The sequence below is a fragment of the Mustelus asterias genome, chromosome 13 (assembly GCF_964213995.1).
Source record: "Mustelus asterias chromosome 13, sMusAst1.hap1.1, whole genome shotgun sequence".
NCBI classification, from domain to species: Eukaryota; Metazoa; Chordata; class Chondrichthyes; order Carcharhiniformes; family Triakidae; genus Mustelus; species Mustelus asterias.
Genome location: NC_135813.1, coordinates 80,628,493 through 80,656,447, shown reverse-complemented (window position 1 = coordinate 80,656,447; position 27,955 = coordinate 80,628,493). Strand labels below are relative to the sequence as shown.

The window sequence follows — 27,955 nt, the reverse complement described above, 5'->3', positions numbered from 1 at the left end:
CTATGTTTGTGTTAAATGGAAGTGAACTGGAATGAGATTGAAAGAATAATTGAATTGCCTCTTTTTCCATGTAGCATTGATACCGATTGTTATAACCTACCAGAATACCACAGACCTCAGCAATTTCATTACAGTAATCTCTTCAACTTCAGAGTCAAGTCCTGCTGATCAACCCTTGTTTCCTGAGCTGCAGAATATCTCAACTTCTTTAGGTATGAAATCCCAGCATGAAGTTTGTTGATATTTTAGCTATGCTTTAAACCCATTTTAATTTCAGCACAGCCATGATGAGTAACCCATCGAACATGGTACTTACACGATGGAGTCAGGAATGTGATTCGCAGCTTCTGCTGAGGTTTTCAGTTGAGATCCCCTAGTGGGTGATATTAACAGTTTTTGTTTTATCGTGATCACTCGGGGAGAGAGAGAGACCCACCCCTCGGGCACCTGCCTACCATATACAGATGTGAATGGTAATCTCAACCATGTGTGTGAAGTGCCAGATGAACTGGGTAGATCTTGATGCCACCAGATGGTCTTCAGCCCATTTGTCTTCTCCTCCAACCGTTTTAATCTTCCTGTTATATCATCTGGTGCTAACTGAGCCTGGATTCTCTGCTCAACTACTTTACTTTGTTCCAACTCTGTGTCAGGAAATACCTCCTGGTCTCTGCCACAACCTCACACTTGTTTTCACATCCTGACCCTGTCCCCTTCTACTTTAGTGCACCTGGAATATTTTTTTGGCTTTGCTTTCTGCGTTCTCTAATGTATTGGAGTTCCATAAGACCCAATAAAATGTGTCCTTTGGAGGATGACAATCTCCAGTTTATTAACTAGCTCCTCTTTGACACTTGGATCAGAGTTGTTGCTCTAATTTTCACTGTCATGAAGGTCTGGGTGCCTCCCTATTCTGGGATGGCTGGACAGTACACAGCAGTGTGACCTGGAAAATGCAGTTTCAGCAGGAAATTTGGAGGTTTGACCTTGCCAGATTTGCTTACAGCCACCTATGGTTGGGAGATGTGGAGCAATGATTCAGGTAATGCTTCCCTGCCTATTTCTGTTTGATTCACATGTGCCTCATTTTGCCTGATTCCTGGAAGACTGTAATGTGCATTTGTCTGAATAACCGGCATTTGTCAAAGTCTAAATCTCTCTTCCGAGTACTCCGCCCTACCCTTCAAGTTTGGTGTGCAAGGTTACGACATAACTGCAGGAGTTTATGGCCCAGTCAGAGGCGCCTGCTCCCATCATGAATGCTGGCTCTTTGCTAAAACAATTCAAAATGAATTCTGTAACTTGGGCTTAACTAACAATGTGATTTGTTTGTTTTCTTCAATACAGAACCGGTTAATAAATCAGATTCCAAACTTGGAGAGGGAATGTGTGAAAATATGATTTTGGGAGCAGAATATGTCTTCAGCTGGAAAGGAAACATGATTTCTAATGTCTCTTTGCTTGTCACGGTGGGAAACGTTCCCCTAGATTCTTCAGGTAGGATGTTCTTTCATTTGGTTATAGTAACTGTGATATAAGCAGTGATTTTGATTGTAAATTTCTGTTTGATTATTTAGTATTAGTTAGTTTTACACTTGTATCACTGATGGAATTTAACTCCCGAATACCTGCGGTCTGTGTTTGTCTGTCTGTCTCGCGTACATTTTCAACTCGTTCTCTTTCTTTCCAGCTATTTTGACCCAGAGATTCAGTGTGACTTTCATTAACTTGATAAATGACTATTCGCCCAATATGACTCGTTCTGGCAATCCAGGTGAGACTGCAGCTTATTGCATCATCTTGTATCACATTCCAGAAAAGTTTTATCAATCAAGTTTGGAATTTGTGCCTTGTACTTAAAAATGTAAGTATAAAAAGAGTTGTTTCATCCTAAAATTAATTACAAGTTAACTTCTGTTGGCAGATGAAGTTTTTTAAATGACCTGGAGTGAGAAACTTGGTCATCTGCAAATTTCTCTCAGCAAAAGTACAGTGATTAACCTGTTTAATTCCTCTTGGGGTTACAGGAACCTTTTGACTCTTGTGAACCTAGGTTATGAAATTTGTAAATGTGAACTAAGAACAACTGGTGTTTTCATTTCAAACTTTCAACATTACAGATATTACACTGCTGTTCAAAAAAAGGGAGAGCTATTAAATCCAGCAGACCAATTGGCCTATTGTTGATGGTCAGGTAATTTGTAGAGACAGTAATCCTGGACAAAATTAATTGACACTTGGATTAAAGGAAGTGGCTAAACTGGACTTGGGTTTACAGAACATATTTTTAAAGTTTGCAGATGACTAGAAAATGGAGTAGACAGTTTGGAGGACATTTAGTGGCGAGAGTGAAGGGCAAGGCTGGCAGAAGTAGGGAACCCTGGATGACTCGGGATATTGAGGCCCTGGTCAAGAAGAAGGAAGAGGCACATGACGTGCATAAGCAGCTGGGATCAAGTGAATCCCTTGAAGAGTATAGGGGGTGTCGGAGTAGAGTTAAGAGAGAAATCGGGAGGGCAAAAAGGGGACATGAGATTGTTTTGGCAGATAAGGCAAAGGAGAATTCAAAGAGCTTCTACAAATACATAAAGGGCAAAAGAGTAACAAGGAAGAGAGTAGGGCCTCTTAAGGATCAACAAGGCCATCTATGTATGGATCTACAAGAGATGGGTGGGATCATAAATGAATATTTCTCATCAGTATTTACTGTTGAGAAAAGCATGGATGTTAGGGAACTTGGGGAAATAAATAGTGATGTCTTGAGGAGTGTACATATAATAGAGAAGGAGGTGCCGGATGTCTTAAAGCGTGTCAAGGTAGATAAATCCCCGGGACCTGATGAAGTGTATCCCAGGACATTGTGGGAGGCTAGGGAGGAAATTGCGGGTCCCCTAGCCGAGATATTTGAATCATCGATAGTTACGGGTGAGGTGCCTGAAGATTGGAGAGTGGCAAATGTCGTTGTGCTTTTGTTTAAAAAGGGCTGCAGGGAAAAGCCTGGGAACTACAAGCCAGTGAGCCTCACATCTGTGGTGGGTAAATTGTTGGAAGGTATTTTGAGAGACAGGATCTACAGGCATTTAGAAACGCAAGGACTGATTAGGGGCCCTCAGCATGGCTTTGTGAGTGGAAAATCATGTCTCACAAATTTGATTGTGTTTTTTGAAGGGGTAACCAAGAAGGTAGATGAGGGCAGTGCAGTTGATGTTGTCTACATGGACTTTAGCAAGGCCTTTGACAAGGTACTGCATGGTAGGTTGTTGCATAATGTTAAATCTCACGGGATCCAGGGTGAGGTATCTAAATGGATACAAAATTGGCTTCTTGACAGAAGCCAGAGGGTGGTTGTAGAGAGTTGTTTTTCAAACTGGAGGCCTGTGACCAGTGGTGTGCCTCAGGGATCAGTGCTGGGCCCACTGTTATTTGTCATTTATATTAATGATTTGGATGAGAATATAGGAGGCGTGGTTAGTAAGTTTGCAGATGACAGTAAGATTGGTAGCATAGTGGACAGTGAAGAAAGTTATCTCCAATTACAACAGGATCTTGATCAATTGGGCCAGTGGGCTGACAAATGGCAGATGGAGTTTAATTTAGACAAATGCGAGATGATGCATTTTGGTAGATTGAACCAGGGCAGGACTTACTCAGTTAATGGTAGGGCATTGGGGAGAGTTACAGAACAAAAAGATCGAGGGATACATGTTCATAGCTCCTTGAAAGTGGAGTCACAGATGGACAGAGTGGTGAAGAAGGCATTCGGATAGCTTGGTTTCATCGGTCAGAGAATTGAATACAGGAGTTGGGATGTCTTGCTGAAGTTGTACAAGACATTGGTAAGGCCACACTTGGAATACTGTGTGCAATTCTGGTCACCCTATTATAGAAAGGATATTATTAAACTAGAAAGAGTGCAGAAAAGATTTACTAGGATGCTACTGGGACTTGATGGATTGAGTTATAAGGAGAGGCTGGATATACTGGGACTTTTTTCTCTGGAGCGTAGGAGGCTGAGGGGTGATCTTATAGAGATCTAAAATAATGAGGGGCACAGATCAGCTAGATAGTCAATATCTTTTCCCAAAGGTAGGGGAGACTAAAAATAGAGGGCACTGGTTTAAGGTGAGAGGGGAGAGATATAAAAGTGTCCAGAAGGGCAATTTTTTCACACACAGGGTTGTGAGTGTCTGGAACAAGCTGCCAGAGGTAATAGTAGAGGCGGGTACAACTTTGTCTTTTAAAAAGCATTTAGATAGTTACATGGGTAAGATGGGTATAGAGGGATATGGGCCAAATGCAGGCAATTGGGATTAGCTTAGGGGTTTAAAAAAAAAGGGCGGCGTGGACAAGTTGGGCCAAAGGACCTATTTTCATACTGTAAACCTCTATGACTCTATGAGAGGAGGTTGACAGGTAGTGGACCATACTGAATGCAATTTTACGATTGCAGGACAAGTTGACAACTGTTTAAATAAAAATACGTGGGATAATTTGTTTCTTAGCTGACCAAAGCAAGGACGTAATGCTCAACTTTTATTGTGATGAGACTCAGAACAGATCTAGCAGTTCAAAACTGGGCATCCAGTGGCATTGGATCAACCACAGTCTGTAATCTTGTGATTTGGCATATCTCTTCTTCTAGCAATGCCATCAAGCTAGTCAACCACTTGATTCAATGAAGAATGTAGGAGAGGTTGCGGTGAGGTGATTGGTAAAAGAAATAGAGGCTCATGATCTGAAAAGTGCTAACCAATGTGTAGTGGAAGCAGATTCCGTATAACTTTCAAATGGGAATTGGATAAATACATGAAGGGAAAAGATTGCAGAGTCTGTGGAGAAAGAGGAGGAGGAGTAGGACTAATTGAGTAGTTCTTTCAGCGATGTAACCAACATGATGCAGAATGGCCTCTTTCAGTGTTCTGTTATACTTTGTGACCATCTATAAAATGCACAATAATGTAAAGATATTTATTGATTTCAGGTTATCAGATTGGCAAGCCTGTTTTAGGTGCTTTTGAAAATGGCAAGACTTTACAAAAGGCTCCCTTAAGCATCTGGCAACCAGGTAATATATTTCCTATGGCCATTAAAATTTAGTCTTTGGGGAAGCGGGGACAGGAAAGCTAATGGTTCACTCACTGCCCTACAAATTCTGATAATGTTGCCTTCCAGACGATGATGTTGCCTTCTCTTGACAGAGACAGTCCACTTGTCAAGTAGAAAGAGTAAAAATACATGTAAGGTGATGGTAATATGGAGAATGAGGAAACTAAATTTGTATTAAAATAGTTGTGAGAGTTAACTCCTGTACTGATTTCATCAGTTAGCAAGAGAAAACCCACCAACTGAAGTGCAAACAATGCAATTTTCTTCTCCCGTAGAAACATAGAGATTAGGAGCAGGAGTAAGCCATTTGGCCCATCATGTCTGCTCCACCATCATTATGATTAAATTCCTATTGCTGCTTTTATCGCTGTTTGTGTACTGAGGGAGTTCTGACATCAGGTTCTGACATCAGGGGGCGGCACGGTAGCACAGTGGTTAGCACTGCTGCTTCACAGCTCCAGGGTCCCGGGTTCGATTCCCGGCTCGGGTCACTGTCTGTGTGGAGTTTGCACATTCTCCTCGTGTCTGCGTGGGTTTACTCCGGGTGCTCCGGTTTCCTCCCACAGTCCAAAGATGTGCGGGTTAGGTTGATTGGCCAGGTTAAAAATTGCCCCTTAGTGTCCTGGGATGCGTAGGTTAGAGGGATTAGTGGGTAAATATGTGGGGGTAGGGCCTGGGTGGGATTGTGGTCGGTGCAGACTCGATGGGCCGAATGGCCTCCTTCTGCACTGTAGGGTTTCTATGATTTCTATGATTTCTATGAGGTGCCCATAGAAGAGGCTCAATTAGAGCATCTCCTGACTGCGCTGATGTTGAGGTTAGCAAGGACTGGCCTCCATCACACTCCCAAACCAATAGCACTAGCTGTACAAATCCAGGCCCATGTCCAATGGGGTTTTAGCCACGTTAGTAAAACATCGGTAATTTTAATGAAATGAAGTTCTGCTTGTACATTGTCTTGCGTTTTCATCCCTCTTTGTTTTGCAGTTGGAAATGGGCTGTGTTCATCAGCTCAGACCACATCTGTGTTGTTTGGAAAGAACTCCATTTCTGGATGCTTGTTGAAGTTCAGCATTGATAACTTTACTGAGTGTGCTGATCTCAGGTGTGTAGCTTGCCCATGTACAATTTCCTAAAATATTAAGAAATCTAGAATATTAATGGAACGTGCAGGCTGTGTTACTGTCGAGAAATTCACCGCAGTAATTGTGTCCATTTGAAGTTCATTCATGCTCTTAAAAACCACCTAATAGGCAATTGACTAAACCATACACCTGTCCTTGTGTTGAAGTAAGTTGTTTTTGAAAATGAAAATGGAGGAACCAAGATGGATAAGATGGTGTGGTGCGACATGATACACTTAGGATTACTGAGACCAGCTACTATTCTACATGGGGCAGAGAAAATCTGAGCTTGAATGTTAACTAGCAACCGGCCGCAGAATGGCTTGCAGACACATGGGCAAAGGGATTCCTCTGATTCACCTCTCGTATAAAGGAGTGATGTATCTTCACTGTATCAACACAAAAAAATTAAATGGTACAATAAAAGAGAATTTATTTTAAATGCTTTTCTGACCATAGGATGTCCCAAAGTGCTTCCCAGGCCAGTGAAATACTTTTAAAAGGGTAGTCACTGTAATGGAGGGGGAAAACGGAAAAGAAAGCTGCATGAAGCGCATATATAAATGAACTGCACTCGCTCAGAAATGTAAGGGCTGCAAAATTCAGATCAAAATAGCTATTTTTAATTCGCTACTTCCTGCTACATATTGGAACCACTGATTAAGTGACCAGAGTGTGTTAAGGACGTGTTCAAGATCATAAACAGTTTTAAAAGTATGAATAAGGTGAAACTGTTTCCAGTTACGAAAGGGATGATAACCAGAGGATACAGATTTATAACTGATGACGAGAAGCAGAGGAGAAATTATGCTTTTTTTTTTACATAGGGAGGTTAAAATCTGAAATGAAACGCCTGAAAGGACGGTGGGAGCAGCTTCTGTTGGTAAATTTCAAAGGGGAATTGGATAGGATAGAAAATTGCAGGGTTAGGGGGAACGAGCAGGGGATTGGGAGTAATTGGGTAGATCCTTCAAAGAATCAGCATGGGCGAGATGGGGCAAGTGACTTTTTTCTGTGCTACATGGTTCTATGAAATTGTAATTTATTTAATCTTTGCGTTGGGACAATACTGGCCTCTCACTGCGGAAAGAGGAGCTCTGTGGCTCTGTGTAACTGCACCTTTGGAGAAGTTGCAGTCAGTGTCTGAATGGGAAGGTCTGGCTGGGACCAACACATCTGCTCTAAAACCGTTGCCACCCATATAAATACAGCACCTCTGCAGCACTAATATAAAAAGACAGTGCATTGGTTCTGTTGCCCACTCTTTACATGTTTGCTAAGAATTAAATAATAATACTTTTCTGCTTTATGACAGGTCTATTGTTTACAAAACCCTTCTGAATCTTATGCCAGGGAATGTATCAAAGAGAGGCAATTCAAACCCGACGGATCTGACAGAGTGGCTGCCATTATTCAAAGGTATTTGCAGCTGAAGTGCAGCATTTGATGCATTTATTTATTAAATAACTTTATAACATTCTGTTTAAAACGTTGAGCAAACTCCTATTTAATTATTCTTCACATACCATAAGCAATTGTCTAATTTCAGAAACATGGATGAGTTTGTATTTATGGTCCTCACAATACACCAAAGTGCTTCATAGCAAATTAATTACTTTTGAAGTGCATTCACTGCAGCAGTCATTCACCAAGGACCCACAGAGACAGCAATGTATATGGACACACAAATTAGGAGCAGGGGAGGCCACTCAGCCCCTCGCGCCTGCTCCACCATTTAATAAGATCTTGGCTGATCTGATTGTAAATTCAACCCCACATTCCTGCCTATCCCTGATTACTTTTCACCCCCTTGTTAATCAAAAATCTATCTTGCTTTGTCTTAAAAATATTCAAAACCTCTGCTTCCATTGCCTTTTGAGGAAGAGAGTTCCAAAGACTCATGACCATCTGAGAGAATTTCTCCTTGTCCCCATTTTAAATGACCCCTTATTTTTAAACAGCGACCACTAGTTGTAGATTCTCCCTCAAAATGAATCCTCTCTAGATCCACCCTGGCAAGACCCCTCAGGATCTTAAAGGTTTTGATCAAGTGACAGGATAAAAGCAAAGGGACAGTCAGCATGGCATTGTGAGTGGAAAATCATGTCTCACAAATTTGATGGAGTTTTTTGAAGGGGTAACCAAGAAGGTAGATTAAGGCAGTGCAGTTGATGTTGTCTACATGGACTTTAGCAAGGAGTTTGACAAGGTACTGCATGGTAGGTTGTTGCATAAGGTTAAATCTCACAGGATCCAGGGTGAGGTAGCTAAATTGATACAAAATTGGCTTCTTGACAGAAGCCAGAGGGTGGTTGTAGAGAGTTGTTTTTCAAACTGGAGGCCTGTGACCACCGGTGTGCCTCAGGGATCAGTGCTGGATACATTGTTATTTGTCATTTATATTAATGATTTGGATGAGAATATAGTAGGCGTGGTTAGTAAGTTTGCAGATGACACCAAGATTGGTGGCATAGTGGACAATGAAGAAAGTTATCTCCAATTGCAACAGGATCTTGATCAATTGAGCCAGTGGGCTGACGAATGGCAGATGGAGTTTAATTTAGACAAATGCGAGGTGATGCATTTTGGTAGATTGAACCAGGGCAGGACTTACTCAGTTAATGGTAGGGTGTTGGGGAGAGTTACAGAACAAAAAGATCTAGGGATACATGTTCATAGCTCCTTGAAAGTGGAGTCACAGGTGGACAATGGTGAAGAAGGCATTTGGCATGCTTGGTTTCATCGGTCAGAGCATTGAATACAGGAGTTGGAATGTCTTGTTGAAGTTGTACAATACATTGGTAAGGCCACACTTGGAATACTGTGTGCAATTCTGGTCACCCTATTATAGAAAGGATATTATTAAACTAGAAAGAGTGCAGAAAAGATTTACTAGGATTCTACTGGGACTTGATGGATTGAGTTATAAGGAGAGGCTGGATAGACTGGGACTTTTTTCTCCGGAGCGTAGGAGGCTGAGGGGTGATCTTATAGAGGTGAGTGTAGTGGCCATCACTAAGCAGAAGGTTCTGAGGAAACTGAAAGGTCTGGATAAATCACCTGGACCGGATGGACTACACCCCAGGGTTCTAAAAGAGATAGCTGAGAAAATTGTGGAGGCATTGGTGGTGATCTTTTAGGAACCACTGGAGGCAGGGAGGGTCCAAGGAGACTAGAAAGTAGCTAGAAAATATGGTTTTTTGGAGCATTCCACCTTAGGCATTCCACAAATTCCTTTTCTTGGGATCCACTACCTACCTGATTTTTCCAGTCCACCTGCATATTGAAGTCCCCACATATTATTGTAATATTGCCCTTTTATATGCTTTTTCTATCTCCTGACTACTGCTAGGGGGCCTGTACATAATTCCCATCAGGCTCTTTTTATCTTTGTGATTCCTCAACTCTATCCACGGAGATTCTATGCCTTCTAATCCTCTATCACTTCTTGCTATCGAATTAACTTCATTCCTTACTAACAATGCAACCCTTCCTCCTTTGCCCATCTGCCTGTCCTTTCGATAGGACACATATCCTTGGATATTTAGATCCCAGCCCTGATCCCTATGCAGCCACATCTCTGTGATGCCCACAACATCGTACCGGCCAATTTCGATGTGTGCAACAAGCTCATTTACCTTGTTCTGTATTCTGCACGCATTTAGGTACAACACCCTCAGTCCTGCGTTGACCATCTCCCTTCTCATACTTGACACCTTTTTTGCTTTGCCTGAGGTTAGATTCCTGCCACCTTTTATACTCTCTGTTCTATTACGTGGTCTGGAAACTTTACTAATCTCTCCTGAGCCCTCGGCTCCTTTAACTAGTTGAAAGTTCCCATCATTAACCTGCACTTCCACCCTCTCCTTCAACTTTGATTTTCTAATTCTCCATACAGTGCATAAATATAATCCTAACTGACTTAATCGCTCCTCAATGCCCGTGGCACAGTGGTTAGCACTGCTGCCTCACAGCGCCAGGGACCCCGGGTTCGGTTCCCGGCTTGGGTCACTGTCTGTGTGGAGTTTGCACATTCTCCCCGTGTCTACGTGGCTTTCCTCCAGGTGCTCCGGTTTCCTCCCACAGTCCAAAGATGTGCTGGTTAGGTGAATTGGTCATGATAAATTCTCCCTCCATGTACCCGAACAGGCGCTGGAGTGTGGCGACTAGGGGATTTTCACAGTAACTCCATTGCAGTGTCAATGTAAGCCTATTTGTGACTAATAAATAAACTTTCCTTTTCATATGACAGAATTGCCATCCCAGGAATCTGCCTGGTAACCGTTGCTGCTCCCTCTACAGCAAGGACACCATATTGCACACAATACTCAGGGTGTGGCCTCACCAAAACCCTATACAATTGCAGCAAAATATCCCTATACTCAAATCCCCTCGCTGTGAAGGCCAACATACCATTTGCTTTCTTTACTGCCTGCTGTATCTGTGTGTTTACTTTCAGCGACTGATGCATGAGGACTCCAAGGTCTCATTCAGTATCCACCTCTCTCAATTTGCACTAATTCAAGTAATAATCTATCTTCCTATTATTGCTTCCCAAATGGATAACCTCACATTCACATGCTCATCGCTTAGTATTTCAATAAGCTATTGGAAGTCATTATGGAACCTAGAAGACCTACCATCAGAAGTGGAAGATGTTTTCTCTCTGATAACATTCAACTTTCAGTCAGAGGGTAATGAATTCAAGTCTCCAGTAAATAATCTGAGCTGGCATTTCGATGTAGTATTAAGGGAGTGCTGTCTAAGAAACAGATGTTGAAGGACGGATTACACTAAAGTCCCAATTGTCTGTTCATGTGGAAGTAAATGATTCTATTTGTAGAAGAGGAAGCATCCTTTGTGCCTTGCCCAACATTTCTCCCTCAAACAAATCCACCAGAAACAGATGACCTCATTGTATTTCTCACTTGCTGTTTGTGGGAGTTGCCTGTGTGTAAATTGGTCTTGTTTGCAGAACTACAGTGACTACAGTTCAAAAATTGTTTTTTATCATTTAGAAATTCCAAAAGGATATGATCAAGTGCCATATGAATTCAAGTTCTTGTGTTCATTTATATTCTAGGGCTGTAAGATCCTTTAGTTTAACAAATTAGGCACTAATACATTTTTTAAATATTTCAATGCAGTGCCACCTAATGTTTCATCCAGTAATGACAATTATTTTAATGGATTATGCACTGAGATTCCTGCCAGCTTGAATCTTTGGTTCTTCACAGCAGTTGTTGGTGCAATTGAAGGCATACCACAACGAGAGATACTTGCATCTGAAGTTAAGTAAGTTGGGCATTGTTATTGCATTGGCTGGTTGACATCTCAAAGCAAATCTTAAGATTTAAATGTTGTAGAGAAACTAATATTTAATGTATGCTAATTAAATTACACCCAGATCAGAGCTAAGTAATTAATAATATAGCAGAGGATTTTCCAATTATAAAACAAATTCTTTCAATTTTGGCTAGGGAAGAGGAGGTATGAGAAAAAGTTATTGGAATTTAAATTCTTTACATTAGAAGTGGCGACTTACATACCTGTGATTTGTATTCTTCACCATCTATAGATCCATATCCTATTATACATTATTTCATGAAGGGAAGAGAATTTTACCATAAGCAATGGATTTCCAACTTTGCCTATTTCTGCTTGTAACTTGACCTTTCTGCCTCTGATTCTTCACAGTTGAAACTCAAGTACTGCTGAAAAAAGAGACATGCTATCAATGTCTTTTGTCTCGCACTCATCAGAACCATTGCAAGAAATTACCAACAGTAAAGGGGGAAGAACAATTAATACTGCATGAGAAGCGAATGCTGATTGGTTGGCAATTAGACTCTGGAGAAGGTATTGCCATGATGAATGCAACATGGAACAGTTAACTGTCCAGCTGTGTTCAAATTCAAACTGGCAGGTCGACTCTTGATTGGTCAAGGGGGGTGATTCCCTGAGCTTTTGCTTAGTTAAAAAAAGGCGCAAAGTGTGGATATGTTCTTTCTGTCTGCAAAGGACAGGCCCTGTGTGTAAATATATGTGGCTACCAGCATATATAGTGCTCATTGTAAATTGTTCTCTGTTTACTGTTGGTAGTTTCACATGGGTAGTTCTGATGAGTGTAAGGGAAAAAGGTTTGATAGCATTTTTCTATTTTTAAACAATACACCCAAGTTCTGTAATACCGAACGACTACTTGAGACTCGCTTTTAGACACTTCAGTGTTCCTGACAAGTTTCCGATCACTTATGTCCTGCTCTCTACATATTGCTATTTGACATTTTATGGAGTAAACCAAAGAATTCAATGAAGAAATGGGCAAATGAATGAAAAAAAAGATTAAAATATGATGGGAGTTACTAAAACCTGACACAACTTGTTGAAATCGTGTCACAGAGGCATGACTGACATGAGTGGCTCAGCACCTGAGGATTGTGTGTCTGAGCCTTACCACTAGGAATTGTACTAGTACTGGGCAACAGGAGGCCATTCTGTCCATCACCCTGTGTTGGCTGTTTGAAAGAGCTATCCAATCAATCTCCTATCCCCCGCCCTTTCCCCAGAGCCCTGTACATTTTTTTTATTTTCAAGTGCATATCCAATACCCTTTTGAAATATACTATTGAAGGAAATTGTTATTAATAAGAAAAAGTACTTGAGAAATTAGTAAGACTGAAAGCCCATAAATCCTCAGAGCCTGATGATCTACATCTCTGGGTACTAAAGGAGGTGGCCGTGGAAATCGTGGATGCGTGTTGTCATCTTCCAAAACTGTATAGATTCTGGAACAGTCCCGACAGATTGATGGGTGGTGAATGTAACTCCATTATTTAATAAAAGGAGGGAGGGAGAAAACAGGGAATTACTGACCAGTTCACGTAACCTCAGTAGGAGGGAAAAAGCTAGAGTCTATTATAAAGGATCTGATAATTGGACACTTAGAAAATACCAACGCGATTAGACAAAGTCAATGTGGATTTATGAAACAAAAATCATGTTTGACTAATGTACTGGAGTTTTTTGAGGTGTAACAAGTATAATAAGTAAGGGTGAACAATGGATATGTTGTATTTGGATGTTCAGAAAGCTTTTGATTTCGAGGTTAGAAAGAAACTTAAGCAAGGAGTAAGGAGGGCTAAAAAGAGTCACGAAAAAGCATTGGCCAGCAGGATTAAGGAAAATCCCAAGGCTTTTTATGCATATATAAAGAGCAAGAGGGTTGGCCCACTTGAGGACAAGGAAGGGAATCTATGTACGGAGCCAGAGGAAATGGGTGAGGTAGTAAATTAGTACTTTGCGTCAGTATTCACTAAAGAGAAGGACTTGGTGGATGTTGAGTCTGCGAAAGGGTGTGTAGATAGTTTGAGTCATGTTGAGATCAAAAAGTAGGCGATTTTGGGATTCTTGAGAAACATTAAGGTAGACAAGTCCCCAGGGCCTGAAGGGAAATATCCCAGAATACTGAGAGAGGCAAGGGAGGAAATTGCTGAGACTTTGAGAGAAATCTTTGTATCCTCACTGGCTACAGGGGAGGTCCCAGAGGATTGGAGAATAGCCAATATTGTTCCTTTGTTTAAGAAGGGTAGCAAGAATAATCCAGGTAATTACAGGCCAGTGAGCCTTACATCAGTGGTAGGGAAATTATTGGAGAGGATTCTTCGAGACAGGTTTTATTCCTATTTGGAAATAAGTGAACATATTCGTGAGAGGCAACATGGTTTTGTGAAGGGGAGGTCATGTCTCACTAACTTGATCGAGTTTTTCGAGGAAGTGACAAAGATGATTGATGAGGGTAGGGCAGTGGATGTTGTCTAAATGGAGTTCAGTAAGGCCTTTGACAAGGTCCCTCATGGCAGACTGGTGCAGAAGGTGAAGTCGCATGGGATCAGAGGTGAGCTGGCAAGGTGGATACAAAATTGGCTTGGTCAAAGAAGACCGAGGGGAGCAGTGGAAGGGTGCGTTTCTGAATGGAGGGCTGTGACAGGTGGCATTCCTCAGGGATCAGTGCTGGGATCTTTGCTGTTTGTAATATATATAAATGATTAGGAGGAAAATGTAACTGGATTGATTAGTTAGTTTGCGGACGACACAAAGGTTGGTGGATTTGCGGATAGCGATGAGGACCATCAGAGGATACAGCAGGATATAGATCCGTTGTAGACTTGGATGAGAGATGGCAGATGGCGTTTAATCCGGACAAATGTGAGGTAATGCATTTTGGAAGATTTAATACAGATAGGAAATATACAGTAAATGGCAGAACCCTTGAGTATTGATAAGCAGAGGGATCTGGGTGTACAGGTACGCAGGTCACTGAAAGTGGCAATGCAGGAGGAGAAGGTAGTCAAGAAGGCATACGGCAAACTTGCCTTCGTCGGCCGGGGCATTGAGTTTAAAAATTGGCAAGTCATGTTGCAGCTTTATAGAACCTTAGTTAGGCCGCACTTGGAATATAGTGTTCAATTCTGGTCGCCACACTACCAGAAGGATGTGGAGGCTTTGGAGAGGGTACAGAAAAGATTTACCAGGATGTTGCTTGGTATGGAGGGCATTAGCTATGAGGAGAGGTTGGAGAAACTTGGTTTGTTCTCACTGGAACGACGGAGGTTGAGGGGGGACCTGACAGAATTCTACAAGATTATGAGAGGCATGGACAAAATGGATAGTCAGAAGCTCTTTCCCAGGGTGGAAGAATCAATTACTAGGGGGCACAGGTTTAAGGCATGAGGGGCAAGGTTTAAAGGGGATGTACGAGGCAGATTTTTTATATAGAGGGTGGTGGATGTCTGGAACTCGTTGCTGGGGGAGGTAGTGGAAGCGGATACGGTAGTGACATTTTAGGGGGCGTCTTGACAGATACATGAATAGGATGGGAATAGAGGGAGGGATATAGTCCCCGGAAGTCGGGCAGCATGGTCGTTGCAGGCTTGAAGGGTCGAAGGGCTTGTACCTGTGCTGTAATTTTCTTTGTTCTTTGTTTGTTAGTGTGCAAAATTAAAGCAAGTGGGATTGAGGATAATATATTGGCCTGGATTGAGAATTGGCAATTAGCAAACACGAAACAGAGTAGGAATCAATGGGTATTTTTCTGAATGGCAGGCTAGCAAAGATCTTTGATTTGATTTATTATTGTCACATGTATTAGCATACAGTGAAAAGTATTTGTTTCCTGTGCGCTATACAGACAAAGCATACCGCTCTTAGAGAAGGAAACAAAGTGCAGTATGTAGTGTTACAGTCATAGCTAGAGAAAGATCAACTTAATGCAAGGTAGGTCCATTCAAAAGTCTCACGGCAGCAGGAAAGAAGCTGTTCTTGAGTCGGTTGGTACGTGACCTCAGACATTTGTATGTTTTTCCTGACGGAAGAAGGTGGAAGAGAGAATGTCCGGTGTGCGTAGGGTCCTTAATTATGCTGGCTGCTTTGCCGAGGAAGCAAGAAGTGTAGACAGAGTCAGTGGATGGGAGGCTGGTTTGCGTGATGGATTGGGCTACACTCATGACCTTTTGTAGTTTCTTGCGGTCTTGGGCAGAGCAGGAGCCATACCAAGCTGTGATACAACCAGAAAGAATGCTTTCTGTGGTGCATCTGTAAAAGTTGGTGAGAGTCGTAGCTGACTTGCCAAATTTCCTTAGTCTTCTGAGAAAGTAGAGGCCTGGTGGGCTTTCGTAACTATAGTGTCGGCATGGAGGGACCAGGACAGGTTGTTGGTGATCTGGACACCTAAAAACTTGAAGCTCTTGACCCTTTCTACTTCGTCCTTGTTGATGTAGACAGGGGCATGTTCTCCTCTACGCTTCCTGAAGTTGATGACAATGTCCTTCGTTTTGTTGACATTGAGGGAGAGATTATTGTCACTGCACCAGCTCACCAGATTCTCGTCATTGTTTGAGATTGTCCCACTGTGGTGGTGTCGCCAGCAAACTTGAAAATCGAATTGGAGGGGAATTTGGCCACACAATCATTGGTGTATAAGGAGTATAGTAGGGGGCTAAGAACACAGCCTTGTGGGGCACCAGTGTTGAGGATGATCGTGGAGGAGATGTTGTTGTCTATCCTTACTGATTGTGGTCTGTGAGTTAGAAAGTTCAGGATCCAGTTGCAGAGGGAGGAGCCAAGCCCCAGACCATGGAGTTTGGAGATGAGTTTCATGGGAATAATAGTGTTGAAGGCTGAGCTGTAGTCAATAAATAGGAGTCTGACATAGATGTTTGGGTCCCAGCTATTCAATGATTTGGATAATGGAAACAAATGTACTATTTCCAAGTTTGCTGACAACACAAACTAGGTGGGAATGTGAGCGGTGAGGAGTATGTAAAGAGGCTTCAAGGCTATTCAAGTCCATAGAGTCATAGAGGTTTATAGCATGGAAACAGGCCCTTCGGCCCAACTTGTCCATGACGCCCTTATTTTTTTTAAAAACCCCTAAGCTAATCCCAATTGCCCGCATTTGGCCCATATCCCTCTATACCCATCGTACCCATGTAACTACCCAAATGCTTTTTAAAAGATAAAATTGTACCCGCCTCTACTACTACCTCTGGCAGCTTGTTCCAGACACTCACCACCCTCTGTGTGAAAAAATTGCCCCTCTGGACCCTTTTGTATCTCTCCCCCCTCACCTTAAACGTATGCCCTCTAGTTTTAGACTCCCCTACCTTTGGGAAAAGATATTGACTATCTACCTTGTCTATGCCCCTCACTATTTTATAGACCTCTATAAGGTCACCCCTCGGCCTCCTACGCTCCAGAGAAAAAAATCCCAGTCTATTCGGCCTCTCTTTATAACTCAATCCATCAAGTCCCGGTAGCATCCTAGTAAATCTTTTCTGCACTCTTACTAGTTTAATAATATCCTTTCTAAAGTAGGGTGACCAGAATTGCACACAGTCCAATAATGACCATGAAGCCTTTGCTGATTATCATAAAAACCCATCTGGTTCACTAATTCCTTTCAGAAAGAAATCTGCCATTCTTACCTAGTCTGGCCTACATGTGACTCCAGATTCACTACAATGTGGTTGACTCTTAAAATGTCCTTGGAAATGATTGAGCAAGTCACTCACTTCAAAGGCAATAAGAGATGGGCAATAAATGTTAGCGAAGCCTGTGACACCCACGTCCCATGAATGAATTTAAAATAAATTGTGGGAGTGGGCAAATACATGGCAGTTTAATGTGAAGGCATTCACTTTGGTAGGAAAACAGAATGACATTTATTTTAATGGCGATAGATTGGGAAATGGTGATTTACAAAGGGACCTGGATGTAAACCAGTCACTGAAAGCAAGCACAGAGGTGCAGTTAGGAAGGTGAATAGTATGTTGGCCTTCATTGCAAGAGTTTTTGTCTTCAGGAACTAGGATGTCTTATTGCAGCTGTACAGAGTCCTTGGTGAGGCCACACCTGGAGTATTTGGTCATCTTACATAATTTCTCAGTAAGAAGTCTCACAACACCAGGTTAAAGTCCAACAGGTTTATTTGTTAGCACGAGCTTTCGGAGCACTGCCCCTTCACTCACCTGATGAAAGGGCAATGCTCAGAAAGCTCATGCTGCCAAATAATCCTGTTGGACTTTAACCTGGTGTTGCGAGACTTCTTACTGTGCCCACCCCAGTCCAACGCTGGCATCTCCACATCATAGATAATTGCCATAGAGGAAGTGCAGCAAAGGTTCAGCAAGCTAATTCCTGGGTTGGTAGGATTGTCGTATGAGGAGAGATTGGGTCAACTAGGCCTATGTTCACTAGAGTTAAGAGAATGAGAGGGGATTTCAGTGAAATGTATAAAACCTCTAGCAGACTGGGTGCAGGAATGTAGTTTCCTCCAGCTTGGGGAGGGGTGAGGAGTCTAGAATAAGGATTCATGGTCTCAGGATATGGGGTAGGTCATTTAGGATTGCGATGAGGAGAAATGTCTTCACTCGGGGAGTGGTGAACCTGTGGAATTCTATACCACAAATTGCTGCAGAGGCCAACTCCCTGAATATATTTAAGAAGGAAATAGATCGGTTTCTAGACAGTAAAGTGGCCAGGGGATTAGGGAGAGAATGGGAAATGGCATTGAGATAGATATATAGATAGATCTGCCATGATCATATCAAATGGCAGAACAGGCTTGGGGCTGAATGGCCTACTCCTCCTATTTTCTATGGTCTGATGGAGGCAGGTTCAATCAAGGCATTCAACAGAGAACTGGATTATTATCTCAAAGGAAGAATGTGCAGGGTTATGGGGAGAAGGCAGTGGAATGGCACGAGGTGCGTTGTTCATTCATAGACACAACGGGCCGAAAGGCCTCCTCTGTACACCACCCTTTCATACAGTACATTCTAAATGCAATTAATTGCATAAAAAATAAAATTCTGCTTGGCTCTCCTCCATCTCTTTTGTAACAAGTTGGGTGAATGGATTTGTCTTCTCAGTTTTTCCACAGTAACCTGGCACATGAACTGTGGAGGGGGAAATACAGCGGCCTGCCAGAACAATTCCCTTCTACAGACCTTTTGGATGAGCATGTCTGTCCAGTTCATCCAAATACCTGCACAGCCTGAACCAAAGAAAACCAGGTAGATGGTGTCACCTTTATTTCCCCAATGAAAGCATTTCATTGTTGAAGATAGATGTATAAATATTCTTGGGAATATAAATCTTCTGTTACAAAACAAAATTACACAGACCTCAAACGAGCGGGACAGTGATATCCCAACATGTTAGCCCAGGGATTTGAACCTGCAGATTCCCCACAAAGAGTTGCCAATTCTGCATGGAAATATTGCTGGAAATGTCGTCACATGACTGCCTCCCTCTAATTGCCCCACCCCCACAGCGCAGCCATTGGTTGCCTGGCACTTTCACCCTTGCATTGTCTTGCCTTCATGTCTAGATAAAGATGTCTGGATGATTTTTGTCCATCATTTAAACAGGCCCATCTTTATAGTTTTATAACTAAAGTGATCAAAGATTTTTTTTAAAAGAAGACATTTTATATTTTTGTGGGTTTACTTGTAGCAGTGTCCTGAAAATTAGTCTTTAATTTTTGGAGATTCCTAGGCTGTTTGCCATGGCAGGTGGAGGGCTACAGCAAGCTGCCACCTCCTGTTAAGGAAAGAAGATAAGTAAATGTCAACATAGGAGCAGCTGTAGACCATTCAGCCCCTTGAATCTGCTCCACCATTCAACATGATCATGATTGATTTTCTACTTCACCCTCGTATCCCTTGTTTGTCTTAGTGCCCAATAACCTATCGGTCTCTCGAATATACTCAACAACTGAACATCCACAGTTCCCCGGGGTAGAAAATTCCAGAGATTCGCAGTCCTGTGAGTGAAGTCTGCTCATCTCAATCCTGAATGATGACTCCCTTATCTTGCGATAGTTCTGAATTCTCCAGCTGGGGGGATATGACCCCTCAGCTTCTACCCTCTAAGAAAGTTTACTTATGAACAAGTGGAAACATAAAGTTCAGCTAGCTAAGAAGAGGGCCCAAAGAAAACAGAGGCCAGCGATTCGGGAGGTGACCAAGTGGTGTTATCGCTAGACTATTAATCCAGAAACTTAGGCTAATGTTCTGGGGACCTGCATTTTAATACCACCCACGGCAGATGATGGAATTTGAATTCAATACAAAATACCTGGAATTAAGAATCGACTGATGACCATGAAACCATTGTCGATTGTCAGAAAAACCCATCTGGTTCACTAATGTCCTTTAGGGAAGGAAATCTGCCGTCCTTACCTGGTCTGGCCTACATGTGACTCCAGAGCCACAGCAATGTGGTTGACTCTCAACTGCCCATCAGGAGCAACTAGGGATGGGTAATAAATGCTGGCCAGCCTGCAACCCCCATGTCCCAGGAATAAAAAAAAAACATCCATCCATTGCCTTCATTTACAGCAAGTGTAAAGTATTGTGTACAGTTTTGGTCTCCATACCTAAGGAAGGATGTCCTTGCCAGAGAGGGTGTGTAGCAGAGATTCCCCAGACTAATCCCTGGGATGGACAGTGAGATTGAGGAAACGCCACCTTTATTCTCTAGAGTTTTGAAGAATGAGAGTCAATCTAATTGAAACTTTTAACATTCTTCCAGGGCATGAGAGGGTGATGTGGATAGGGTGCTTTCCCCCGGGAACCAGAGTACACTCTGAATAAAGGGACAGGCCATTTAATACCGAGATGAGGAGGAATTTCTTCATTCAGAGGGTGAAAACTCTTTGAAATTCTCTACACCAGAGGGCTGTGGAAGCTAAGTCATTGAACATGTTTAAGACAGAAATTGATAGATTTCTGGAGACTAATGACATCAAGGGATATGGGGATAGTCGGCAGAAATGGTGTTGAGGTAGATGATCAGCCATGATCTGTTCAAATGGTGGAGCAGGCCTGATGGGCTGAATGGCCTATTCCTGCTCCTATTTCCTATGACTGCCATTCCAGAGTGGGACTCCTGAGCCACACCAGGCGATATTTAACATAGAGTTGGCCATCTAGGCCTCAAAGCATATCATTCAAGATAAAGATCTGACAAAGACCTATAGACGTGTACGAAAACCAAAGAATTTCATTTTTCTTAAATTATGTACGCAACCAGACCAGAATCAGTAAACCTCTGAATTAATTTTGTTGACTAGTTTCCAGATGAATTATTTTGAATATGACTGTTCTCGAAATGATGTTTGCTGGCCTGAGCTTGCTTATCCATTGACAAGAAGTTATACAGGTAAGGAAATTCTGTTGTTCCTATTGTGCACTTCAGTCATTTTCTCTTGGATTGTGTAGCAGGAACTGTATTGGGCATGTTTGGTGCAATAAATGCAAATAACTATTTGCATTTGCAAAGCACCTTTCATGACCGTGGGATATTCAAATGTGCTTTCCAACCAGTGAGGTAATTTTGAAGTATTGGCAGTGTTGTAATACAGGGAATGCAACAGTTTATACACAGCAAGCCTCTGCAATGAGATAAATGATCAGCTAATCTGTTTCAGTGATGCTGCTTGAGGGACAAATATTGATCAGAACACCAGATGAATTCCTTTGCTCTCCTTTAAATAGTGGCATGGCATTTTTGAAATATACCTTAATATCCACTGGAGAGGGCATTTGGGACCTTTATTATATTCAACGGACTGAGCAGCACTCTGCCAGTACTGCATTAAAGCATCAACCTAGATTAGGAACTTGGTTCAGGGCAGGAAGCCCACAGGATTGTGTCCAATTTTGAGTGTACTGTTGTTTGCAGGGACCTCTCGTACAGAATTTGAAAACCTGGCACAGATTTTTTTTTTCCTTTTAATCGATAAAAGTACAGACTCTAGTCAGCTTCTGTCATCTTATTTATGATGTGGAGTTGCCGGTGTTGGACTGGGGTGGGCACAGTAAGTAGTCTCACAACACCAGGTTAAAGTCCAACAGGTTTATTTGGTAGCACGAGCTTTCGGAGCGCTGCTCCTTCATCAGGTGAGTGAAGGAACAGCGCTCCAAAAGCTCGTGCTACCAAATAAACCTGTTGGAGTTTAACCTGGTGTTGTGAGACTTCTTACTGTGTCATTTATTTATAACAGGAAAGTTTGCATCACCTCCTAAAAGGGATCATTTAAATGTCTGATGTGATTTAAGATTTCTGTTTTCTTTTCCCCCCAGGTGAAACATACTCTCAGTTGATCACTCAGGCAATGTTGCTGGTGACACTCTTCCTGGTGACTGCATTGTTGGGAGAGCCCTGGAGCAAAATCCGCAAAGCTTGGAACAGCACAACGTTTTATTAGCCAGCTGCAGCAAATTCATCCCACAAACATTTAATTACATTCTTTATACTCTTTTACTCAACTTACCCTGCAGAAAAGTTCACAGAGACACAGTGGACCAGGAAGGCCAATTAGGTCTTTGAATTAAAACCTACAGTCCCTCTTTGCCACCAGCAGATTCTGAAATGGTTCCATGGTTTTTATCTGTCATTCCACAAGGCGATCACTTCTTTGCCAAAAACCATTTTGGTGTGAGTCTTAGAATTATTTTTTGCCAGGATTGTTGCTTTTTTAAATGTTAATCAATCAAACAAAGACACTAAACTGTTATCCCCATGCGCATATTCTAATATTTTTTGTGTGTTTTATATGTAAAATTTCAGTAACTGTTTTATAGTGCTATCTTGTAGATATTGGCCTGGGTTTTGCAGAACTGACTGTGAAACTGTCAGCATTCACTAACATTACTCAGAAACTGACAGCAAGTTCTGGAGTCTGCACATTCGCAGCTGAACAGAGAAATCCAGAAGTTGGTGTCAGTGATCCTATTCTTCGTAAGAAGTCTCACAACACCAGGTTAAAGTCCAACAGGTTTATTTGGTAGCAAAAGCCACCAAATAAACCTGTTGGACTTTAACCTGATGTTGTGAGACTTCTTACTGTGTTTACCCCAGTCCAACGCTGGCATCTCCATATCATTCTATTCTTCGTCAGAGTATGCTCTGTTGATGTCCCCATATATTGCAATCAATTAAGAATCACTGAATTCATGAGAAGTTGCCCCTTTACACTTTGTCTTGCTGTTAAACACTTTTGAAAAAGTTGTCCCATATTGAATGAATTGAATTTTAAATGTGCTAAGTTCATAATTCTTGGCCTTGAAACAACTAATTTTATATTTGTAGATAATAAACTTCTCCATTATAAGTTTCACATTTAAGCTGGATGTTTCTGCTTCCTTAATGCTATATGTATGTGCCAATCATTTATTTCGCTCTGTAAAACTGAAGGATAATTTTATTTTCCTGACTTGCTTCAATGAGATAGACTACTATTCTGCTTGATGATGTTAGTGCTGCTGGACACCTGGAAATTCCCTCAATTTGGTATTAGATTCAAACTGTTGCTGTGAAAGGAGAAATCCATGTCGCAGAGATTAGTCGATCTTTGTAAGTAGCTTTCTGCAAAATCAGGGATTTTTGCTTTGTCACTACAGCAAAGTCCAGGCCAACAGATTTCCGACAATTGTGTTTGAGGTATAAGTGAATATGTAGTGTGGATTTTTAAAATAAATTTTATTTTTTCTTAATTCTGGGCACTGTATGGCATTTTGGTTCTGTGCACTATCTTATTTCTCCAGACACATTAACATTGATGATTGATGAGGGTAGGGCAGTGGATGTTGTCTACATGGACTTCAGTTAGGTCTTTGACAAGGTCCCTCATGGCAGACTGGTGCAGAAGGTGAAGTCGCATGGGATCAGAGGTGAGCTGGCAAGGTGGATACAAAACTGGCTCGGTCAAAGAAGACAGAGGGTAGCAGTGGAAGGGTGCGTTTCTGAATGGAGGGCTGTGACAAGTGGTGTTCCTCGGGGATCAGTGCTGGGACCTTTGCTGTTTGTAATATATATAAATGATTAGGAGGAAAATGTAACTGGATTGATTAGTAAGTTTGCGGACGACACAAAGGTTGGTGGATTTGCGGATAGTGATGAGGACCATCAGAGGATACAGCAGGATATAGATCAGCTAGAGACTTGGGCGGAGAGATGGCAGATGGAGTTTAATCCAGACAAATGTGAGGTCATGCATTTTGGAAGGTCTAATACAGATAGGAAATGTACAGTAAATGGCAGAACCCTTAGGAGTATTGATAGGCAAAGGGATCTGGGTGTACAGGTACGCAGGTCACTGAAAGTGGCAATGCAGGTGGAGAAGGTAGTCAAGAAGGCATTCAGCATGCTTGCCTTCATCGGCCGGGGTATTGAGTTTAAAAATTGGCAAGTCATGTTGCAGCTTTAAAGAACCTTAGTTAGGCTGCACTTGGAATATAGTGTTCAATTCTGGTCGCCACACTACCAGAAGGATGTGGAGGCTTTGGAGAGGGTACAGAAAAGATTTACCAGGATGTTGCCTGGTATGGAGGGCATTAGCTACGAGGAGAGATTGGAGAAACTTGGCTTGTTTTCACTGGAGCGACGGAGGTTGAGGGGCGACCTGATAGAAGTCTACAAGATTATGAGAGGCATGGACAGCGTGGATAGTCGGAAGCTTTTTCCCAGGGTGGAAGAGTCAATTACTAGGGGGCACAGGTTTAAGGTGCGAGGAGCAAGATTTAAAAGAGATGTACGAGGCAAATTTTTTTTACATAGAGTGGTGGGTGCCTGGAACTCGTTGCCGGGGGAGATAGTGGAAGTGGATATGGTAGTGACTTTTAAGGGGCGTCTTGACAAGTACATGAATGAGATGGGAATAGAGGGATATGGTCCCCGGAAAGCTAGGGCGTTTTAGTTAAGTTGGGCAGCATGGTCGGTGCAGGCTTGGAGGGCCGAAGGGCCTGTTCCCATGTTGTAATTTTCTTTGTTCTTTGTTCCCTGAATTCTGATGTGCCTTAGCAAGTTCAAAAATAAAATTGATCGTAGTGATGAAAGCTTGCAACTGGTTAAGGGAAAGTTCTGTTTTAACTGTTGATTTAAATTAAATCTACTTATTAAAATGGGAAATGAAGCGACAAATAATGACTGTGAGCGTGCAATTTTCAATACACTGGCTAACACACTACTCGAATCAATCAAACTCACCCTGGAGACTCCCAGGATCACTCTCCTGCAGGCTGTCCTCAGAAATACGGAACGAAAAGGCATCCCCTGGGGGATAAACTGTCAAAGGACAACCCCTTAAAATAAGGGACAGTTAGTCACTCTGTATTCAAAATTGTGAAAGAGAGAATCTAAAAAATTAATTTACTCACCCCATTCACATAAATACAACTAGTAAATGAAAAAACTGATATCCGTCAGCTTTAGCTGCTGGTCAGTGAAGCCTCACTTAGACTACACTAAGTTTCAAAATTTAAAATGACGCATAAAAACACACAACACATGAAGCAAAAATGGTGCAGAAACCAAAAAAGAGATGTTTCTGCAGATTCCCAATTTTTCTCTTTGAAGCCAATACTCCTGCAATGAAAGGAACAAACGGGTTAAACACCTAAACCAAAAAGTTAAAAACAAATCAAACAGTTAAAGCACAAAAATGAAATGTTAAATTGCTACTGTAAATCAAAGTACAGAACTTGAGCATTGCATACATTTACCTGTTAGTCCATTGGACATTTGTCTTTAAAGGCCCTGAATTTTCTCACTTACGCAATTGTTAATTTTGTCAAGTTCTCTTTCTTTCAACCTGTCCTCAGTTAGCTCCCCGAGTCTGAAGGTGGTGGTTGAAACATGCTCTTTAAAAAAAAATGCATTCAAGAGATGTGTGTCAATGCTGTTTAGACCATTCTTTGTTGCCCATTCCTAATTGCCCTCGAGAAGGTGGTGGTGAGCTGCCTTCTTGAATTGCTGCAATTTCTTGGAACCAAAGGATGTCATTATTAGAAAACCAATTAGCCCTTTCTCAATGCTGCAGTCCACTAAGGGAACGTTGCATCGCACAAAATACAGCCTTTATATGGTGTTACATTTCACAGCATGTAATTTCTGTGGTGAGGGTCAGATTCTCCCACAAACTGACCTCCTGCTCAGAACGACTTTACAAATAGTGAGTTTGATCTTTGGCTGTGTGCCTTCATCTGGACTTGAACATTGCAATCACCTCCAACAGTGCAGCATTCCCTCAGTATGTTGGAGTCTTAGTCTACATTTTACACCAAAGTCCAGGTCTGCAGCACAAACCCGGAACCTTCAGATGTTAGACCTACATCTAATAGCGTCAGGTTAACTCAATGAAGAAATGCTGAAAGTTATTAATCATAGAAATCTTGTAGAGATAGACTGTTTTATCCCTCTGCAATGAGTTAACAAGAGATTTCTTATCCCCAAACTGCCCCAAAATCTGAATCTAATTTAGGAAAAAAAGGAAAGTTTTCACACTTTGTGTAACATTATCAACAACAGTTGTCTTATCAGTTGATCATTTAGAAATGGACAACCTCATCGTCCTCAGTTATTTAAAGAAAAATCATTGTGAGAAAACAAAAATTTCTCTTAAATCATGAGATTCACTATAGATTTATGTCCTGATTGGCCAAAATAATGGGGTATTCAGGGGTTTAGATGGTCACTCGATGTTACAATTTGCAAAACTCAGAAGCTGGTATTGATGTTTGACTGGTTCCTGTAAAAGCTACAATTCTGTGGGAGTGGTCAAGGAGTGACACTGGCGTGGGGTTTTTAGTTGTGTCAAAGGTTAAAGAGGGTTATATTTTCTGTAGTTAGAGTATTAGTCAACTACTAAATATATTTCGTTAACATAGCTTTGTTCTTAGGCGATGATTGTTTCAGTCGGTCATGGAGAATTCAAGCCTCTCGTTATCTATCTGTCTCCACCAGGATTGTAGCAGTGGGAGAGTAGAAACGTTTCTATTTTTTGGAGAAACTGAAACTAGGAACCATACATGCAAGAGTCACTTCTCAGCCTTTTGGTTAAGATCAAGTGTAGTATCTGTTCTCCTCAGTCCCAAGATCGGGTGTGATGCCTTTTCTTGTCAGCTTGGATCTTGTATGTCTCTCTTGTGGGGATGATGAATTGGATTCAATTGGTTTTTGAAGCAAGCAAGGAGACGGATTAAGGGCTTGCTCTGTCCACTCTGCACATTGGCTTTATAACTTTGAGAGAGGAATAAATCCAATGAGGAATTCAGGAACAACTTCTTTACCTCCTGTGTGATGAGAAAGTGGAACTTGCAATCACAGGGAATGCTTGAGGCAAGATACATTTAAACTGAAGCTAGATTAGCTTGAGGGAGAAGGGAAAGAGGGTTATGGCGTTAGATGGGAGGAGACTTGTGCAGAGCATAAATGTTGGTATTCACCTATTGGGCTGAATGGTGTCTTTCTGCACTGTAATATTATGCAATATAGTGGATATAAGATCAGGTTAGTTCATAGAGAGCAGGGAATTCAATTGGAATGGTTCTTGATGCTGTAATCATAGAATTATCCCAGTGCAGGAGGAGGTCATTTGGCCCATTATGACTGCACCGACTCTCTAAATGAGCATTATCACTTGGTGCTATTCATCTGCTTTTCCCCGTAACCCCCTGTGCATTGTTTCTATTCAAATAATCATCAAATACTCTCTTGAATGCCTTGATTGAATCTGCCTCTACCACACAAAGATGTGCGGGTTAGGTTGATTGGCCATGCTAAATTGACCCTGGTGTCAGGGGGATTAGCAGGGTAAATGAAGGCTACAGGAATAGGGCTTAGTTGGTACAAACTCGATGGGCCAAATGGCCTCCTTCTGTCCTGTAGGGATTCTATGACTTCCAGGCAGTGCATTCCAGACCCAAACTACTTGCTCACGTCACATTTTTGCTTCTTTTGCAAATCAATTTAAATCTTGTTCTTGATCCTTTTACGAGTGGGAAAAGTTTCTCCCTATCCATTCTGTCCAGCTCCCCTCATGATTTTGAACGCCTCTATCAAATCTCCTCTTAGCCACCTTTTCTCCAAGGAGAATAGTCTCAACCTCTCCAATCTATCCTCATTACTGGATTTTCTCAATCCTGGTGCCCAGATCTGTACACAATATTCCAGCTAAGATCTAACTCATGTCTTTCTTCTGTCTTATATCTTCCTTATAGCATGAGACAATTATCTGTTAAAGCCTGAGAATCATAGTAGCCAGTTTGCAGCTTTTATTTCATAGAACTGTAACTTTTACAGATGTACCATAGAAATAATTCTTTCTGGTTGTATCACAGCTTGGTATGTTTCCTGCTCTGCCCAAGACCACAAGGAAC

General features: G+C 41.8%; 1 protein-coding gene and 1 pseudogene across 2 annotated transcripts in view; both read left to right on the top strand.

The window, feature by feature from the left end:
• tctn2 (tectonic family member 2) overlaps window positions 1-23,291 on the top strand; it is a 49,759-nt gene extending 26,468 nt beyond the window's left edge. Inside the window, exons 9-18 of one of the 2 annotated variants that reach the window (XM_078227096.1) lie at window positions 75-212; window positions 1,348-1,497; window positions 1,691-1,774; window positions 4,982-5,065; window positions 6,094-6,211; window positions 7,546-7,649; window positions 11,378-11,525; window positions 18,662-18,805; window positions 20,869-20,957; window positions 21,881-23,291. In XM_078227096.1, coding sequence (XP_078083222.1) covers window positions 75-212; window positions 1,348-1,497; window positions 1,691-1,774; window positions 4,982-5,065; window positions 6,094-6,211; window positions 7,546-7,649; window positions 11,378-11,525; window positions 18,662-18,805; window positions 20,869-20,957; window positions 21,881-22,005 — 1,184 coding nt within the window. In that variant the 3' untranslated portion in view covers window positions 22,006-23,291. The remainder of the gene's footprint in view (window positions 1-74; window positions 213-1,347; window positions 1,498-1,690; window positions 1,775-4,981; window positions 5,066-6,093; window positions 6,212-7,545; window positions 7,650-11,377; window positions 11,526-18,661; window positions 18,806-20,868; window positions 20,958-21,880) is intronic. The other variant, XM_078227097.1, reaches the window with a different exon arrangement.
• Window positions 23,292-26,613: 3,322 nt separating this feature from the next.
• LOC144503226 (U2 spliceosomal RNA) lies at window positions 26,614-26,848 on the top strand (annotated as a pseudogene).
• Window positions 26,849-27,955: the final 1,107 nt, after the last annotated feature.